Below are 18,457 nucleotides of genomic sequence, written 5' to 3'. Positions count from 1 at the left end.
TAACAATTTACAACCAACCCACTAAATGATGACAAACATCCATAACTCACCGAACAAACAAAAACCACTAACCCCACCTCTTGGGAAAGTAAGGGTCATGTTTTCTCAACTGATTTCTGTTGTCTAGAGCGCTGGCATTTTTAGGGGACCCTAAGAAAATTGCGATAATGATCAAGTCCTGGGAGAGCTAACGCTTTTATTTTTTGTTTAGTCTAGTGATGGGAAAGTATCGAGTTGATCTGAAGTCTTGGCTGGATAGTCTATAAGGCTAGACCATGTCAGCTAGCAGCTTTGAAGTTGATCTAGGTGCAGAATTTTGATGAAATTGCAACAGATGCATTCTGAGAGGTTGGATCACCTGAGTCCTTGTCTTTATTGTGTCTAACCTTTTTTCTGAAAACACACAAATCTTAAAGGTAGCATATATATATATATATATAATCTGTGTTAACACAAGTATGGAATGTGCAATGTTCACTAGTCAACTAAAGATGATTTTTTGTTCTATGTTTGCGCAGATGAAAGACCTTTGTCAACTTTATAAGTCTATTTGGACTGCATAACCAAACTGTCATAAGGACTCTGTAGCCAACAAGATTTATTTCTCATCCAGTCTCAGAGCTGTTCCTATAGTAGAGGGATAAACCTGTTCTGTAGTCTTTCTTGTTTTTTTTTTTTTTCCTTCATGTCTGTAGCCAAGATTTTCAGATCTCCCCTGATCAATCTGACCTTTATTACTTTTAAAGAGAACCATAACTGGTTGTTTCCTGTGGAAACAAAGGCATAACTTCTCCCCCAATGCAACACATTTCCTCACTTCCATTTTGAAGCCAAGGTAGTCTTAAAATATATAGGTTGGTTTAATTTAGCAGTTTCCATTATCCAATGTCTCTCAGCAGCTTTTTTTTTTTTTCAAACATTAGCATTTAAAAAATTCAAAGTCAGCCTGGCGGTGGTGGCGCACGCCTTTAATCCCAGCACTCGGGAGGCAGAGCCAGGCGGATCTCTGTGAGTTCAAGGCCAGCCTGGGCTACCAAGTGAGTTCTAGGAAAGGCGCAAAGCTACACAGAGAAACCCTGTCTCGAAAAAACCAAAAAAAAAAAAAAAAATTCAAAGTCAACAGAACACCATACCTGATCTAGATGCCCTGTATATTTCCCATCCTTACATGTCTTATTCTTTTTCTATTATTATTTCTTTAAAGACCTTATTGTTTTTAAATTTTTTTTTTATGACTATACCCATTTTTTTTACTGTATCTGTTTAAAGGTTTTCTTGGTCTGGACCACTTTACTGTGCATCTGCAGCCTCCTCTGACCAGGGGAGACAAACCTTAAATGGCTAGGCTACCTGCAGCGCTGGTGGCTGGCTTCACCTTGCTCAGTTCTGTGGGAGCCTAGCCGCGTGTCTGTACCTGTACTGTGTATGTACTGGCCGGAGCCCTATTGTCCCAGCTCTGGGGATTTGCTCAGTCCAAGTAGCAGGTCTGTTTTACCTAGTGGACTGGCTGCTGGAGTCCTCTGCTGCACAGCAGGCCTCTTAAAGAGCTGTGCTTCTGCATGCTAAGCCTGCCCAGGAGACCATGGTCGCCAGGTGTGACTCCATGTTCTGAACTTATTTTTTTTTTTAAGCTTTCTCAGGCCTTATGTGGATATACATGGCCCCACGTTGGGTGCCGTTTTTAGCAAGCTTTCTTGTCAGACTATCTTTGAACCACCATCAAGTAAATAATGGCTCAGAGCTTGGCCTTTAGCTTAGGCTTGACACAGTTAGCTCTTATAACTTAAATTAACCCATATTTTTAAATCTATGTCTTGCCATATGACTGTATCTCTCTTCCATCTTGCACTTCCTGTCTCCTCTCCCTGTCTGGCTGATGATTCCACCTTTCTTCTTCCAGAGTTCTTTCTGTCCCTGGAAGTCCCGTCTAACCTCTTCCTGCCTAGCAATTGGACATTCAGCTCTCTTAAACCAATCAGAAGGCACTTTGGCAAAGACACATCTTCACAATGTAAACAAATATTTCACAACAAAGGATTTGCTATAAGCCCCAGGAGAGAGCGTGTAGAAGAGCAGTGCTTGGGCCTAGAGAAGCAGTGGGAGGAGCTGTCCCCCAGGGAGGAGGCCAGCAGGGCTTAAGGAAGAGAGAGAGCAGAGCAGGCAAGTGGGAGCCAAGATAGCCTAGTGGGACTGCAGGTGGAATTGACCTTCCTAGAGGAAGGAGAGAGAAAGCTAGCTGAACTGAGGTGTTCAAGTGTCATTTTGACAAGAATTTTCATCTGGTGTGTCCCCATGCAGAACGGGAACTTGTCAAAGAGAAATGTTCCAAATCACAGAGGAAAGGTGTCCCTTGTCCTTGTGAGTGGAGCCCAAGAGGGGCAGGAGGAGCTTCCTGGCACACCGATTTGGCTTTTGTAGTAATAGTAAATAAAGCAGTCTGCCCTGGAGTGACACTCACTAGAGAGACATTGCCACGTGGGCATAGCAGGCTTCAGGAGCCAGAGTGACCAAGAGAGGAGAGGTAGAGTCGAGAATTTGGAACGAGGCCAAATATGGTAGGTGGCAAAAGCCAGCAGAAACTATTGATCCGTACATACCTTAGGAGAGTCAGTTCAACAGTTTGGTTCAGGTTGCTAAGTCCCTTGGAAGGGATCTCATCTATGCCGCTCCTGGAGTTTCGTCACCAGAAGAATGAAAAATGGGCTCAGTAAAGAAAAGTCACGCAGGTAAAAGTGAAAGTTTACTGTAAGCCGCTAAGGCTGTCTCCCAGGGAAAGCAGAGAGAAGTGGTGGTTCTTTCTAGGGTTGTATGGGAACTGGAGAAAGGGAGCTTGTGAGCTGGGGTGGGACTGGTAAGCAGGGCCTGAGTGAGCCTAGAGGCTAGCCTTGACCTGGACAAGTTAGTAGGTACTGCAGTCTTATGTTAATGGAAGAGCCACAGGTGCCTTTTGTCAGAGACAAGGAGAATGACTACTCTTTTATCAAATAGGAACTTTCTTTTTTTTTTTTTTTTTAAAAAAAAAAAAAAAAAAAAAAACAGAGCTGAGGACCGAACCCAGGGCCTCATGCTTGCTAGGCAAGCACTCTACCACTGAGCTAAATCCCCAACCCCTAAATAGGAACTTTCTTCAAACCTCTTTGGTTAAAGGAATTTCTTGGGGTACCAGACACATGTAGATTCCAGGAGTTGAACTCAGGTCATTAGGCTTGGTGGCAAGCATCTTACCTACTGAGCCATCTCAGTGGCCTGTTAGCCATTTTTATATCTCAACAGTGACCATAGCCATGTAGTGGCCCATGTCTGTAATCCCATAAGGAGGTAGGAGGATTGACATGAATTCAAGGCTAGCTTTGGACTACATAGTGAGTTCCTGGCCATCCTGAGTTCCAGAGTTAGACTTTGAAAGAGTTTTAAAAAAAAGATCTTAGTGATAATAGTGATCATAATGACATGGAAAATGAAACTGAAGTACTAGAGATTAAGTGTCTTGCCCAAAGTCCCTAGCCAATAGGGCAGAGCTTGATTTGTAGTGAGTGTTAACCAAAGCATCCGATAATCAGGCTTACTCCAGGCTTTTTTTTTTTTTTGGGGTCAAATTGGTGTGCCTGCCTCTTTCAGTTATCTAGTGGTGTGGTTGTGAACAAGCTGTTTGAATGGAGTGTACATTTAGAGATGCATTCAAGGGACACGCGTCTCCATGTGTCTTCATCTGTGCTTGGGAGGAGTCTCGCACTGGATCCTCTCTCTCACCATGTGTTCTCAGCACAAGAAGCTGCTGACCTGCCTGTTGCTTTTTGTCCACCTCTGTCTTAGCCTGCCAAGCTCTCCTGGGGACAAATGTCAGATGTCTCCAGAGCATTGTACTGCACAGAAGATGAAGAAAGCCTATTACCTGACCCCGAAAATTCCTGACCAGGTAGGAGATTTATCTTCTCTCCAGTTACCAACAGCCCTCGGCCAAACTGTGCAGGCTCCAGGAAGATCAGCTTTCCTGTGGAGATCAGAGTTTCTTACCAAGTGGGATCTTGTTATGTGCAGCGATTTGTTGGAACTTGTATCTTTCATGTCACCACGCTCCTAGCACTGGGTTATCTTAGCTCACTCGTGGGAGAGCCATCACATTTAACCCTGTGGACTTCTCCCCCTGAGAGCCATTGGGAGACTAGAGATTTGAGCTTCTCAAAGTAAATGTGGGGCCTGCATGTGAGACAGGTAGGCATAGGCTGCCAAATCTGAGTTGCTGGGCACAGGCCATGACTCAACAACACCCTCTTCTTCCTCAGCCCAAATGGTTCCTTGGCTCTAGCCAAGAGTATCTTTTCTCAGGAGCTCCGTCCATTGGGTTTAGGAAGAGACAAGGCGAAGAGCTGGCACACCTCAGATGAGGCAGCCTTGGGAGTCCCACAGGAGCCCCAGAGCTCTGCTCCCTACCCCAGCTGCTTGCTTCAGTGTCTGGCTAACACTGTCATATTGCCCTTCTTCCTGTTCCCTGGGCTACAGGACTTCTATGCATCAGTGCTGGATGTCTTGACACCAGATGATGTTCGGGTTCTGGTCGAGATGGAAGATGAGTTTTCTCGTCGTGGTCAATTTGAAAGAATTTTTCCTTCTCGAATCTCGTCTCGTTATCTTCGTTTTTTTGAGCAGCCACGATATTTCAACATTCTCACCACCCAGTGGGAACAGAAGTACCATGGAAACAAGCTCAAAGGTGATATGCCTTCCTGGCCCACAGGAGGCCATATTTAGTAGGAGATTCAGTCCCATTAGGCCAAGAAATAGGTTTCTTTGGAAAAGAGGTGAGCAAGTGATTCTTCGCTGTTAAGTCCCAACCTCTGCTCATCTTGTCCTAGGAGTAGATCTGCTCCGGAATTGGTGCTACAAAGGCTTCCATACGGGGATCGTCTCCGACTCAGCTCCGCTGGTAAGTGGACCAATGTAGGGGCACAGCTTCTTCTCAAGCTAAGTGCATTATGGTTGGCTTGTGGGTATGTGGGTACCCACCTCTCCCTACTCTCTCAGTCCGCACCTCTTTGTTTCCCTTACTTAATACACTGGATGTCTGTCTTTGAAGGATCAAAAAATGATCTTTGTCTTAACTTTCTGTCTCTTTCGGGAGAGAACCAAGAGTTATTCACATGAGTCCATGATGTAGCATAGGGCAGATGAGAGCCCTGTGTTCACAGAGTGGCAGAGCTGAACAAGAACCCCAAGACCCTGAGCATTCCTTCTTGGACTTAGCCTGGCCCTCTTCCTTTGTTCCTAGTGGTCTCTGCCAACATCACTCATGAGTAGCGCAAAGAGTGATGGGACACCCAGTGCCATCAGCAAATCAGAACGCATCAAGTCAAGGTGAGTGCTACTTCAGTGAGAGAGGGCTATTGAGTTGGGAAGTTGGAGTGTCTTTCTTCTTTCCCCAGACCGTGACGGTGAAAGGGATTCTCCACCTAGGGGTGGTAGGAATGTCAGGATATACAGCCATAATATCTTCTTCCTGGTGACTCGTGGGATGCTCAGCAAAGACCCATCTGCAGAAACAGACACTTTTTAGCTGTACCCTCTGTCTCTAGGAAGTCCTGAGGCCTCTTACTCTTTCATCCAATTGGCCCTTGTACATGAGATCTCACTGCCAGGGTAATAAAATGTATCTTACGGCCATTAGTGTATCCATCTAGTAGTTAGTCTCCAGTACCATCGTGGTGTGGGTGCTTGCCTCAGACTGGAGGGGCATAAATCACTTGTTGGTCTTAGCTTCAGCTGTGTTTTTTCCTTTCAGAAAGCAAAGCTGCTCCGAGGGAAGCGTGTTGTCCTGTGAAGATGGGACACCAGCCAAGCCCAAGAAGAGTCAAGCTGGCCTTTCCCCCGTATCCAGGAAGACTTCATCCTCCAAGAACAAGGAGGACACCAGCAAAGAGGCCAACCACTCTACCCAGGTGTTACCTGTCCTCAAGTACTCTGGGCAGAATTCCAGATTTTCTGCTTCCTCTGCTTCCCATTCAGCCGGTGACTCCCTCCTGACTGCTGTGAGCCCATGACTGGTCTCCTGCGTGGGAGCACTCAGCTACCTCAAGGGAACCGACCTGCTGACCAGCCTGAGCCTCCACCGCCCTCCACTTTGCCCCTCATCAGAGTATTTTTTGAAGTGGTTCTATTGTAGATACGGGCATCTGGAGGGCTGGAGGGGTGGGGGTGACGGGGAGAAGGTGAGGAAGGTTCACCCTCTGTCACCTCACTGCCTGGCTGGCGCCTCATATCTCAGTAGAGAAGCCAGTGACGGCCGAGCAGCCTTATAAAGCAGGGTTTGGTTTCTACTCTGAGAGCCATGTGTGATTTCTTTGAGGCCCTGATGCAGGGCTCAAGTTGTTGCTCAAGGAGAAAGCGTGCTAAACACACAGAAGTCTCTTGTTCTGTAACTGAGAGGGTTCCTTGAAAGGCTTGATTTCCTTAGGTCTTTTGTCCCTACACATCCTTGTTTTGAAGAGCCATTTCTAGAAAGAAATCTTCAGTCTTATTCAAAGACAAACGGGAAACCATGGCAGGCCGCACCCATTTCCTGGCATCCTGGTCTTGGGGTGACGTCCATAACATATCTCCACTTAAGGTTCCACCCGGTCAGTGGCCTCCGTCTTCTGTGACTCTCCAGCCCCCAGATAACTCTGGTCGGGTTATGTAGAGGCGGGTGGAACAGGCTGTGTTTCTCCTCGACACAGGAAGTCTTGTAGTCTGTGTTGATTTGAGCAGGATTTGGTGCCTCGGCAGAGGGGTTTTAGGGCAGTCATTCTTGCAGGACAGGCTTCTCATCCCTGACAGTTAGTACTCAGCTATATCTACCTCCCTCTGGACTGGTAAACACTGAGCACTGAATAAACACTGGCTGACCGAACTGTGTGTACAGCTCTGTGAGGACGCTGGCTCGGAACCAGAAGCACTGCTGTTGTCCCCGGTGTGGGGACGTAGAGCCCAAGGAAGCCTGAGGGGGGAGAGCGTTACTAGAACTATGGTCTTCCGTAGCCTGGCACCCCCTCCTCCCCGGGACCTGCAGTCCGGGTTCTCTAGCAGTGGGGCATAGAAGAAGCCGATTGGCCCTATGTCTGATAAACAAGATTTGCCCTGTGCATACCAGGTTGGAAGCCCAGCAACTCAGTCTCAGCCTGGTCTTGTCCACATTCTTCTGAGCTTTGGAAAGAGGGAGACTTCTTTTCTCCTGGAGTCCTGTGGCCAATTGGCATGGAGCCTGGAAAGATAAGAGAAACCTGTGTTCAAGGTCACAGAGTAGGTAGACATGACGGTCAGTCCTAAGACTTTGTTGACAGTTGTGAAGAAAGCTGGATAGCAAAGTCCTACTCGGTACTTCCTGTTCAATGATAAAGACTTCAAAGTCAGTCCACAGTGGGAGGGAGAGTCCATGGCCGTCCTAGAAAATCTGATCTCAACAGCCAACACCCTCCTTTCCTAGCTGCCGTATTCTAGTGCACATGTGACAAAGGGCGGTAGTCTGCCCAGGGGAAAACAGGCCTCTTTCTGCTCAGCAGCATTATCCCAATCCATGTCTCCGTCTGGTGCAGAGGCCCGTCTGAGTCAGTTCACTCCTTCACGTGGGCTTGATTCCTTGACGTGCCCTCCGAGGGTCCCCATCACACAGTCAGTCTCCAGCCATGCGACTGCAGAGAAGATGAGCACTGCAGCAGGCTGGGGGCCCCCACAGGGAGGGGGCTGGGGGACCCGGATGAGACAGCAGTGCACTGGCAGTTTCTGCCGTGTCTGTGTGACCCAGGCTACATGCTGTATTTCGTCTTCATTACAGTTGAAGGCCGATGGGTCTTCTCTAGTGGGAGAAAAAGCGGGGTGTAATGCTTTGCCTCACCTCTCATCTCAAGAGTGTGAAATGTTGATAAATCATTTCACTGCAAATTTTAGCACTGGTGAGTCAACAATAGTTACCATTCAGTTGAAAGTGATTTTTAAACAGTAATAGTTTTTGAAAGTTTTAAATTTGGAAGTGTAGTTGAACACATACTTATCAGAACGCTTCAGTTGTTTTCCCAAGGTTATAGCTTAGCCGGCCTCTGGAAGATCGGAAGCAAATGCTGGGGACAGGGAATGAAATAGTCTTTTTCATCACAGTATGCATGTGAGGCCTACCCTGCAGGCTTGTGAAATCTAAGCCACATGAAGGGACCAGGGGATGGTTCTGTGCAAGAAATGTAAAAATCTTCCTTTGAAATAGCGTGGTGGCTCATGCCTTTAATCCCAGCACTTGGGAAGCAGAGGCGGGCCAATAAAGCTGTTCCTTGAAGGAAGGGGAACAGCTGCAGAGATGTCCCAGGAAAGGCCAGAACAGTGCTAGACACCTCACTATCCTTCACCTAGTGCTCACCAAAGCATAATTTTCATTATTCCTTTGAATGTTATCATTCCTGTGGGAGTCTCTTGTCTGGGTTCATCTTTATAGCATGCCGGTATCCCAGGGAGGGGAACATTAAGCGTTATGAATATGTATGTGAATTGATAATTTAGTTACCCCAAGAACCTTGATTGGCAAAGAATAACAAGAATGAGTGAATACCTGGTGTCTAAGAGAAGCAGCATGGAAGACAGATCCTGAGGCAGGTAGGAGCCGGAGGACCAGCAGTTGTACCAGGGGGATGGTGTCACTTCGGGGCCATTCTCAGGGTGGCAGCTGTTTACTGAAAGTAACCTATCACCATAGCCAAAGAACATTCTTGGTGGCTTCTGTGGCAGTTCAGCACTGCTGAGGGCCTGTGAAGAAGGTTAATCCACACACAGCGATTTCCACGTCCTTCAGCTGAATTAGTTATCGGGATAAGGTGATGGCCAGAGGCTGCTGGGGAACGACCACTGTTGGCTCCTCATTAGTACTGAAGACTCCCTCTAATTACTTGTCTAGTTTGCTTTGGGCCTGGACACAATGGTTTTTAGAGAGCTGTATCTTGTCACTTGGGGTTTTGATCCTGCCTCTTCAGCGATGCTTAGCCTTGAACATTCCTTTGTAACACCTGGGGACCCGGGTGGTTCATTTGACCTCTGACTGCTTCAGATCAGTGGAAGCAGCAGCAGTCTTAGGTTGGTCTTAGTGAGAGGTCACAGCAGGATCAATAGTGTGGCATTCTAAGACCCATTTGTGCCTTAACCAGCAGAATGTGCGGAGATTAGAATACCAGAGATCATTACCACAGGAGAAGCCAACATTTGAAATGTTTCTATATCTTCTAAATTTCAGTTTAGTATATCAATCTTTTGGATGTAGTTATGGGGATTAAATTGGGTGTAAGACATCAAAAAAAAAAAAAAAAGCCTCATAGTGCAGATTTCAAAAGAATCCCAAAATATCAAAATGATTACCAAACTCTTTCCTTCCTGGAGTAGCAGCAGTAGTGCCAGGGGTTGTAGGGCAGAGCTGTGAGAGCTCAGCAGGTGTTCTCGGGGCTGGGGGGGGGGGGGACTGTGTCCCACAGGACCCCACTTGTTTGTTTTGTCGCCGCCGTTCCTGAACAGTATAGCCATTTGCGCGACATTTGCATTGTGTTGGGTGTGACAGTTAATCTGGATTTTGAAGTCCACCACAGGATGTGGGCAGTTAAATGTGGCAAATGGTACTCCATTTACCTAAGGGATTGAAACATCTGTGTGCTTTGCTATCTGGGGGGTTCCTAGAACCAACCCCCACATAGACTGGAGAACTGTGCTTTGATTCTACCCATGGGAGATTAGAGCTGTGGATTTGATCAAGAGAATTAGCTTAAAATTTTAGAACCCTATCAGCTGCCAGGGGCACAAGTAAAACTAACAGGCTCAAAGACTGAAATAAATGCCCATGTCTGGAAATGCACAGCTGCTGGTAGAGATACCTGTATTGTTGGCAAGGATGGCCATTCATCAACTGTTGGGTAGTTTAAAAAGTAGAACAGCCCATGTGTCCAGCAGAAAGAATACATTAACACATCTGTTCAGTAGATACTGTTTAGACATGAGTGCGAAAACTGGGCTAAGTGAAAGAAGCCAGAAGCAGGTGTGCATGCTTCCTGATTCCATTCTAAAGAAGGGAGTGATCATCCTAGAAGGTGGGGATTGCCTGTAGATGATGGGGGGCTAGGGGGTTGACTGTGGAGGGGCACGTTGGAAATACCTTTGTCTTAATTGTAGTTGTGATAACAGCTGTATGTAGTTGGCAGACCTCAAAATTGTACAGTTGAAAGTAAGTGAATAAAGCTGATTTTCCTTTTTTAATTTTTTTAATTTTTTCATTTTTCAGTGCTGGGGATCTAACTGAGAGTCTCAAACAGTAGGCATCTGCTGAGCCATACTCCTTGGCCCAAAGCTGATTCAGAAACACACACACACACACACACACACACACACTCACTCACTCACTCACTCACTCACTACCATTTCATGAGATGTAGAAATTAAAGCCATGCTCACAATGAGGTAACGGGTACAGTGAAGATTGAAAGGTAGCTGTGACCAGTTGGAGTGGGTAAAGCCATTGCAGCTTGCACATGTGACTTGTGTGAGCATAAGATGATCACAATTGAACTCTTGCAGTAATTTATAAAGACAGCATATCTACCTGTGACCCAAAGCATTGAGAGAAGCCAGACGTGAAGCTCATAATACATACAGTTAATTGAAATTTGGAGGGAAACTCAGCTATGGGTGCTAAAAGCTGGGGTGGTTGCCTTTATAACAATGGTAAAAGAGGAACCATGGTTGATAGCAACACTATACTCTGAGGTGTTGGTTTTATGGATGACATGCTTGCTAAAACTCATTGAATTGTGGAAGACCTGTGCATTTGTAGACAACATTTTATAAGTGAAGTGAAATTGATGTGTTAAATTTGAGCTTTTTAAGTGTACATTTCAGTGGTATTCATAATATTGGACAACTTTCACTTCCCCCTGGTTCTAGAACATTTTTCTAAACTTGAAAACAAACTCTGCCCATTAATCAGTTGCTCCTCCTCCCTTCCTCTTCTCCCTACCCATAGTAACCTCCAATCTTCCTGTTTTCGTAGGTTCACCCATTCTGGGTGTTTTACATAAAGAGAATTGTGATCTTTTGTGTCTGGCTTATCTGACTTAGCATGAGTTCAATGTTCACTTTGTAAAACAAGTCAATACTTCATTCCTTTTATTACTAGTTTATTCATGTTAGGAAAAGGTGGATTTTGTCATGACATTTTCATTAAATATATTTATCTCCCATTGACCTCTGTTCCCCATCTCCTGGTCTCTTTCCTCTTCACTGATAGTTGCTGTACGTGTGTGTGCTTTGAATAAAGTCTGCACTAAGGTGAGAAAACAGTGTTTGTGCGAAGGGTTTTTTTTTAAAATAAAATTATTTAATTTGTGAGTGGACACATGAGTGCAGATGTCCTCAGAGGCCAGAGAGGTCGGATCCCTTTGGAACTGGAGTTGCAGGCTTTCTGAGCCACCTGAGGTGGGTGCTGAGAACCAACCTGGGTTCTCTATAACAGCTTTTAATCATCTCTCCAACCCTTGAAGCTCTAGAGTTTTGGTTTGGTTTGGTTTCATAGCCTGGGCTGGCCTTGAATTTGCAACAATTCTCCTGCCTTAATGAGTACCTGAATTTCAAGTGTGCACCACCATACCCAGCTTCGGTATTTGTCTTTCTGAGCTTGGCTTATTTTGCTTAGCATGGTCTCCTGTTCCATCCATTTTCCTGCAGATGATTCATTGCACAGTTGCAACACAGTTGCATTCTTTATAGATGAGTGAAATGCCTTGTGTATATGTGCTACCTTATCCACAGCTGATGGTCTAATAGGCTAGTTCAGAATCTGGCTGTGGTGACTAACTATAGGTGTGTAGGTCTCTGCTGTGTGTGTAGATTCTTCCAGGTGTTTTTCCAGGAGGAGTGTAGTCATGTGGTGGTTCTAGTTCTAGTTCTGAGGAAACTTCCATAGTGACTGTGCTAACTGCATCCCGCCAGCAGTGTGTGAGTGTTCCTCTTCCCCCACATTTTCAATGACATTTGTTTGTTTTCTTAATGATAGCCTTTCTGACTGGGTGAAATGAAATCTCAACAGAGTTTTGATTTGTATTTCTCTGATGGTTAAGGATGTTGAACAGTGTTTTTCATGTATTTATTGGCCATTAGTAATTTTTTAAAATAAGTGTTAATGCAACCATTTGTAATTATTTTTAAGAACTACCTGTTCAGTTTATTTGCCCATTAATCGGCCTTTTGGGGGTGTTGGTATTTGATTTAAAAAGTTCTTTATGTATTCCAGATATTAATCTCATCACAAGTAAAATTGGCAGAGACTCCATGCTCCATGTACTTTAATGTTAGAAATTTTTTCTTATTCTAAAAATAATTCATTTAAACATACCAGGAAGTATAAAGAAAATAAAATTTGTATGATTTATCACCATTACCAACTTTATATGTGTTACGATGTGTTGCATGGGGTATTCTGAGGGTATCCCGCATGTGCAGGGAAACACGCTGGCATGCTGGGAAGATGCAGCGTCGGGCTGGCGGGCAACCCACGCCTTATGGGCATGGCAGCAGTCATTCACGACCCAGACTCTGCCTCCGTCTGGAAATGGTTTATTATATATAACAGAGAGACGAAGAGAAAGATGGGAAAGAGGGAGAGGAGAGAGAAAGAGAGGGGGGTCAAGGGTGCACACCTCGTGGGAGGAAAAAGCAGAAGAGGAGAGGGGTTTTTCCTTAAAATGAGGCTTTTCTATCAGGACGCAGGGCGGCACCGAGGGCCGAGTCAGAATACTAACGTTGGTTTCGAAGGGGGCAGGTCAGAATATTAGTGATGTGTTCTTCCAGTCATGAGAGAGTTGAGGAAGGGTTTATGACTTGCTTTTGACTCTTCTCAGTGAAACGTCAACATTGTCATGACACCCGCCATGCTGTCTTCCAGTTCCTCTGTGTGCACAGAGGCTTGTCACTGACCCGACTGTGCCAAGTAGGGGATGAAGGACAGACACAGTGACACAGAAAAGCCAGGGTCATGCAGGCTGTGCTGGCTCTGATAGAGCATAAGGACTGTCCCACAAGAGTGGAACTTGGCTTTCTTATGGAGTGCGGCACAGGGAGAGGAGTTAGTCTCTGTAGTGGGTCTCTGCAGGGGAGCAGGGGAGCAGTCTCAGGCTGGAAACATCATTTCTCTTCAGAAATGTGATGCCACAGCAGAGAACAACAATAGTCAATTCTTTGCTTTGTGAAAATTGAGGATCAGACATAGAATGAGGTATTGAGAGAGAGGGATCAGCCCCATAAGCCATTGGATTGACGGCCAGCTTTCCTTGTTCTAAAGCAGTGGTTCTCAACCCGTGTGTTGCAACCCTTTGCTGGGGCTTGCATATCAGATATCGTGCATATCAGGTGTTTATATTATGATTCATAACAGAGCAAGATTACAGCTATGAAGTATCAACGAAAATAATTCTATGGTTGGGGGGGGGGTTCTCTACAACATGAGGAACTGTATTAAAGAGTCACAGCGTTAGGAAGGTTGCGACCCACTGCACTAAAGAGTAGAAGAACCACCCAGGTGGTGGAGCTGAGGTCTGTAGAGAAAAGTGCTCATGATCACAATAACTCGGTGCCTTGTGTCTGGCTTTAGTAAACAGTAACAAAAATAGACTGATACTGGCATAAAAGTAAACATGCAGATCAATGGAATTGAACAGAAGACCCAGATGCCACCCATGCATCTATAGCCACCCAATGTTTTTAAAGGGTGTCAGAAAGACGCATTGGAGAACAAACAGCCGCTTCAAAGGAAGATCTTACGAAAATGTTAAAACACTGAAAAAAAATCGAAGACACTAGAAGCTGGAAAGACCTGCTGAAGGGACTCTGGCCAGCTTGAGCGTGGCAAGCATGGCTCTGGCAGGCCTTGCCCTTCTCCCCATCCCCACTGCCTTCCTGAAACCCATTAGATTACTAAAGCTAGCCACCAAGGACTGTTCCCTTAGACGGCCACTTCCTCCTCCTGAGGCTGACTACCAAAGTCCAGCAGTCAGAAGCCCCTTGTGGTTCACCTAATTAACATGCCCAATTAAAATAACACCTCATCCTGACAGGCCGTTTATAAACAGACATTTGCCTATGTGTAGCGTCTGTTTTCTCTCTATCCAGAGGCAGTCCTTTGTCCTCTTGGGACAAAAGCCCTTCTGCCTTTCCCTTGCCTCCTCCCCTTCTCCCTCATCCTCTGTCTCCTTTACCACCTCATCCCAGCCCATCCTAACACAGACCTCCCCTTTTCTTCCTGTTAAAAATCACACCTGCAAGGTCATTTGCTGCTGTTTTTCTGCCTGAGTCAGAAAGCAGCCACTTTAACTTCTTCCCTGATTAATAAAGGATTTCTATGAAAACAGGTGTTTGGATGTGGTTTGTGCCTAATCCGGGGTCCGGGAGGAAGGCCCCCCCCCCCAATATGTGGGAATCTCTTTCACTCCCATGCTCAAAAACCGTAGAATTAATGTAGTGGAAATGACTGTTACCTAAAGTGATCTACAAATTCCAGAACCCAGAAGTAAAATCACGGGACTACATACACATCATTTTCAAGAAAGTTGCCAAAAACATGTTTTGGAGAAAAGACAGTCTCCTCACCAAATAGTCGGGATAACTGGACAACCGTATGAAACCAGATCCCTGTGCCTTGCTATGTGGAAATGGACACAGGGCTGAAGGGATGGCTAAGCAGTTTAGAAGGCTTGCTGCTCTTGAAGGGGACCAAGGTTTCAGTTCCCAGCATCCATGTGGCAGTTCACCACAGTCTGTAACTCTAATTCCCCGGTGATTCGATGTCCTCTTCTGGCCCCTGAGAGCACTCTAAACATATAATATACATTGCAGATGTGTACACATACCTATAAGTATGTACACATACATATAAGTTAATTTTTTTTCAGAAATGAATTTTTTGAAATGACAGGGTAGAACACTTCCAGATACAGAGACTTCCTTCCTTCCTTCCTTCCTTCCTTCCTTCCTTCCTTCCTTCCTTCCTTCCTTCCTTCCTTCCTTCCTTCCTTCCTCCTTCCTCCTCCTCCCTCCCTCCCTCCCTCTTTCTCTCTCTCTCTCTCTTTCTTTCTAGACACAGTTTCTCTGTGTAGCCCTGGTTGGCCTCTCACTCACATCTGCGTGCTTCTGCTTCCTGAGTGCTGGGATTAGAGGTATGCATCACCACCATCCAGAACAACCAGATAGAGACTTTCTGAAAAGGACTCCAGTAGCCTAGGACATACTGACAAGAACTGACAAGTGGAGTTACACAAGATTAAAAAGCTTTTATCCAGCAAAGGAAAAAGAATGAAAAGACACCTGAAGAATGGGAAACTACTCATCTGACAGGGGATTGAGATCTAAAATATACGAACTCCCAAAACTAAATAGCAATAAAACAAATAATCCAAACAATTAATGGGTAAATAAACTGAGCAAACAGCTCTCAAAAGAAGTACAAGTGACCAATAATTACATTAAAAATTGACTTTTTTTTTTTTTTGCCCAGCAGAGACATGCAAATCAAAACTGCATTGTAAAACTTGATGTGATCCTCATACCTATAATCCCAACACTTGGGAAGTTGAGGCAAGAACATTATCAAAAGTTCCAGGCCAGCCTGGGCTACAGGGTGAGAGGAAAAGAAAAACTATATTGAGATTCCATCTCACCTTAGACATGATGGGCATCATTCAGAAAACAATAAATGCTATCACGGATGTGGAGGGGGATAAGAGCTAAATTCTTATACACAGTGGAAAATTAAATTAGTACAGCTACTGTGGGAATCAATACAGAGGCTCCTCAGAAACAAACTAAAACTGCCATGTGACCTGGCTATAGCACTCAGGGGAACCCAAGCATATAACAGAGAAAAATGAACATCTACCTTGGGGTTTTCACTGCTATCACCAAAGCAAGTGGGGAGGAGAGGGTTTATTTCACTCAAGTCCCATATAACAGTTCATCATCAAAAGCAGTGAGGGCAGGATCCTGGAGTCGGGAGCTGATGCAGAGGCCATGGAGGGGTGCTGCTTACTGGTTTGCTCCTACTGGCTGCCTCAGCCTGCTTTTTTATAACACCCAGGACCACTAGCTCAAGGATGGCATTGCCCGCAATGGCCTAGACCCTTCCCCATCAGTCACTAACTAAGAAAATGCCCTACAGGCTTGCCACACCCACTCTTATGGAGGCATTTTCTCAGTTAAGGTTCCCTCCTCTCAGATAACTCTAGCTTGTGTCAAGTTGACATAAAACTAACCCCCCCACCCCCCACCCCCACCCCACCCCCGCAAAAAAAATCTTGGTTATGGTGTCTCATCATAGCAACAGAAAAGAACTAATACAGATGCCCTGTGACCTCTACATTACCAATTCATGAATGGGCATGTACACACATGAACAAGCACACATAGAAGAGAGAGAGAGAGAGAGAGAGAGAGAGAGAGAGAGAGAGAGAGAGAGAGAGAGTCTAATATATAAAAGAAGGGTCTATTTGGTGATCGGATGGCCGAACACCCTAACTGTCATGAGAGAACTCTCATCTAGTGACTGATGGAAGCAGATGAAGAGATCCACAGCTAAGCCCCAGGTGGAGCTCCAGGAGTCCAATCGACGAGAGAGAGGAGGGATCATATGAGCAAGAAATATCGAGCCCGTGATTGGAAAAAGCACAGGGACAAATAGCCAAACTAGTGGAAACACATGAACTGTGACCCAATAGCTGAGGAGTCCCCATAAAACTGGACCAGGCCCTCTGGATAAGTGAGACAGTTGATTAGCTTGAACTGTTTAGGAGGGCCCCAGGCAGTGGGACCGACCAGGACCTGTCCTTAGTGCATGAGCTGGCTTTTTAGAATCTATGGCCTATGCTGAAACACTTTGCTCAGCCTTGGTGCAGGGAGGAGGGGACTGGACCTGCCTCAGCTGAGTCTACCAGGCTGGGCTGACTCCCCAGGGGACACCTTGCCTTGGAGGAGGTGGGTATTGGGGAGGCTGGGGGGAGGGAGGAGGGAGGATAGGGGAATCCATGGCTGATAAGTAAAACGACTAGAAAAAATCTCTTACATAAAATTTTTTAAAAAAGGGGGCGGGGGACAGGCAGGAAAGAGCAGGTAAAAGAAAGTGAAGGAAGTGAACTGGGCATGCTCAAGGCTGTGCCCACTTCAACATGTAATGAGCCTTCCCTGTATAAAGATGCATAATTTACCCTAACGAAAAGCCCCTTTATTTCCTTGGGGAGAATACTGTCTTGAGAATGATCCTGGGTGCTTTCCTTATCTGCTTGAGGTAAGGAGCCCCTTTTGTCTAGTTGTGCTTACAGCCTTGGCATTTCCTAAGGGGCTAAACCCCCCGCATCAGGTTAAAAAGATGAACATTCGATTAAATAAGAACTCCACACCTAGCCACATTAGCTTTCAGTCCAACTGTCTGTCAACATGCCTGCTTCCCTCTTCCGGGGAGGGGGGCTACAAAAACAAACAAACAAAAAACCCAACCCTTCACATCCTGTTAGCACCTATGTTACCATCTTGCTGGCTATGTAGACATTTACTGGTTAAATCATCTTTGATCCCGCCTTTATTTTTTATTTTCTTTGGGACAGGGTCTCATGGAGTGCGTGCTGGCCTCGAACTAGCTGCGCAGCTGAGGATGCCAGGGGTTAAGCATAGAACTTCATCCTACTAGGCAAGTGCTCTTTCACCGTACCGAATCCCCAGTCCCCATGTTTATTTTGTATTTGCGTAAGTCATGGTTTTCATTAAAAAACAAAATGGGGTGGGTGGGTGGTGGCGCACGCCTTTAATCTCAACAGAGGCAGCAGATCTCTGAGTTTGAGGCCAACCTGGTTTACAGAGTTCCAGGACAGCCAGAGCTACACAGAGCTTGGAAACAAACAAACAAACAAAAAACCCAACAACAACAGCAAAAGAAAACTACACTTCTAACACACACAAAAGAAAGGATTCATAAACTACTACTACTACTTTTTCTTCTTGCAGTGAGTTTTCTGCCCCATTTTATTGTTTTCACTCTATTAAAATAATTCTGAAGCCAGGCCACATGTTGGGCAGTCTCTCTCTCTCTTTTTTTTTTTTTTCAAATAAAATTGTTAAGAATTTATTTACTTCTGATGTGTGGCTGTTTTTCCTGCATGCCATCTGTGCACCAGCTGGTGCCAGCAGAAGGTTTTTGGAAGGTTGTGAGCCACTCGAGTCCTCTGAAAGAAAAGCCATCTATCTATCCAGCCCCTCCTCCTTTTTAAAAGTTCATGATTGTTATTACTATTGGTTTTGGTTTTTTGAAATAGAGTCTCACTATGTAGCTCTGGCTGACTTGGAACTCACTCTGTAGACCAGGCTGACCTGGAACTCACAGAAGTCCACCTGCTGAGTGCTGGAATTAAAGGCGTGCGCCACCACACTTGATTCA

At 45.4% G+C, this 18,457-nt stretch overlaps 1 protein-coding gene across 6 annotated transcripts in view; it reads left to right on the top strand.

The window, feature by feature from the left end:
• Ttll4 (tubulin tyrosine ligase like 4) overlaps positions 1-11,325 on the top strand; it is a 51,258-nt gene extending 39,933 nt beyond the window's left edge. For all 6 annotated transcript variants that reach the window (XM_006972183.4, XM_015985749.3, XM_076550047.1 and 3 more), the window contains 5 exons: positions 3,814-3,916; positions 4,501-4,711; positions 4,854-4,924; positions 5,267-5,352; positions 5,777-11,325. In XM_006972183.4, coding sequence (XP_006972245.1) covers positions 3,814-3,916; positions 4,501-4,711; positions 4,854-4,924; positions 5,267-5,352; positions 5,777-6,035 — 730 coding nt within the window. In that variant the 3' untranslated portion in view covers positions 6,036-11,325. The remainder of the gene's footprint in view (positions 1-3,813; positions 3,917-4,500; positions 4,712-4,853; positions 4,925-5,266; positions 5,353-5,776) is intronic.
• Positions 11,326-18,457: the final 7,132 nt, after the last annotated feature.

Source organism: Peromyscus maniculatus, chromosome 13 (assembly GCF_049852395.1).
Source record: "Peromyscus maniculatus bairdii isolate BWxNUB_F1_BW_parent chromosome 13, HU_Pman_BW_mat_3.1, whole genome shotgun sequence".
NCBI classification, from domain to species: Eukaryota; Metazoa; Chordata; class Mammalia; order Rodentia; family Cricetidae; genus Peromyscus; species Peromyscus maniculatus.
Note: the sequence above shows the minus strand (reverse complement) of the source record. Positions and strands in the feature narration are given on the sequence as shown.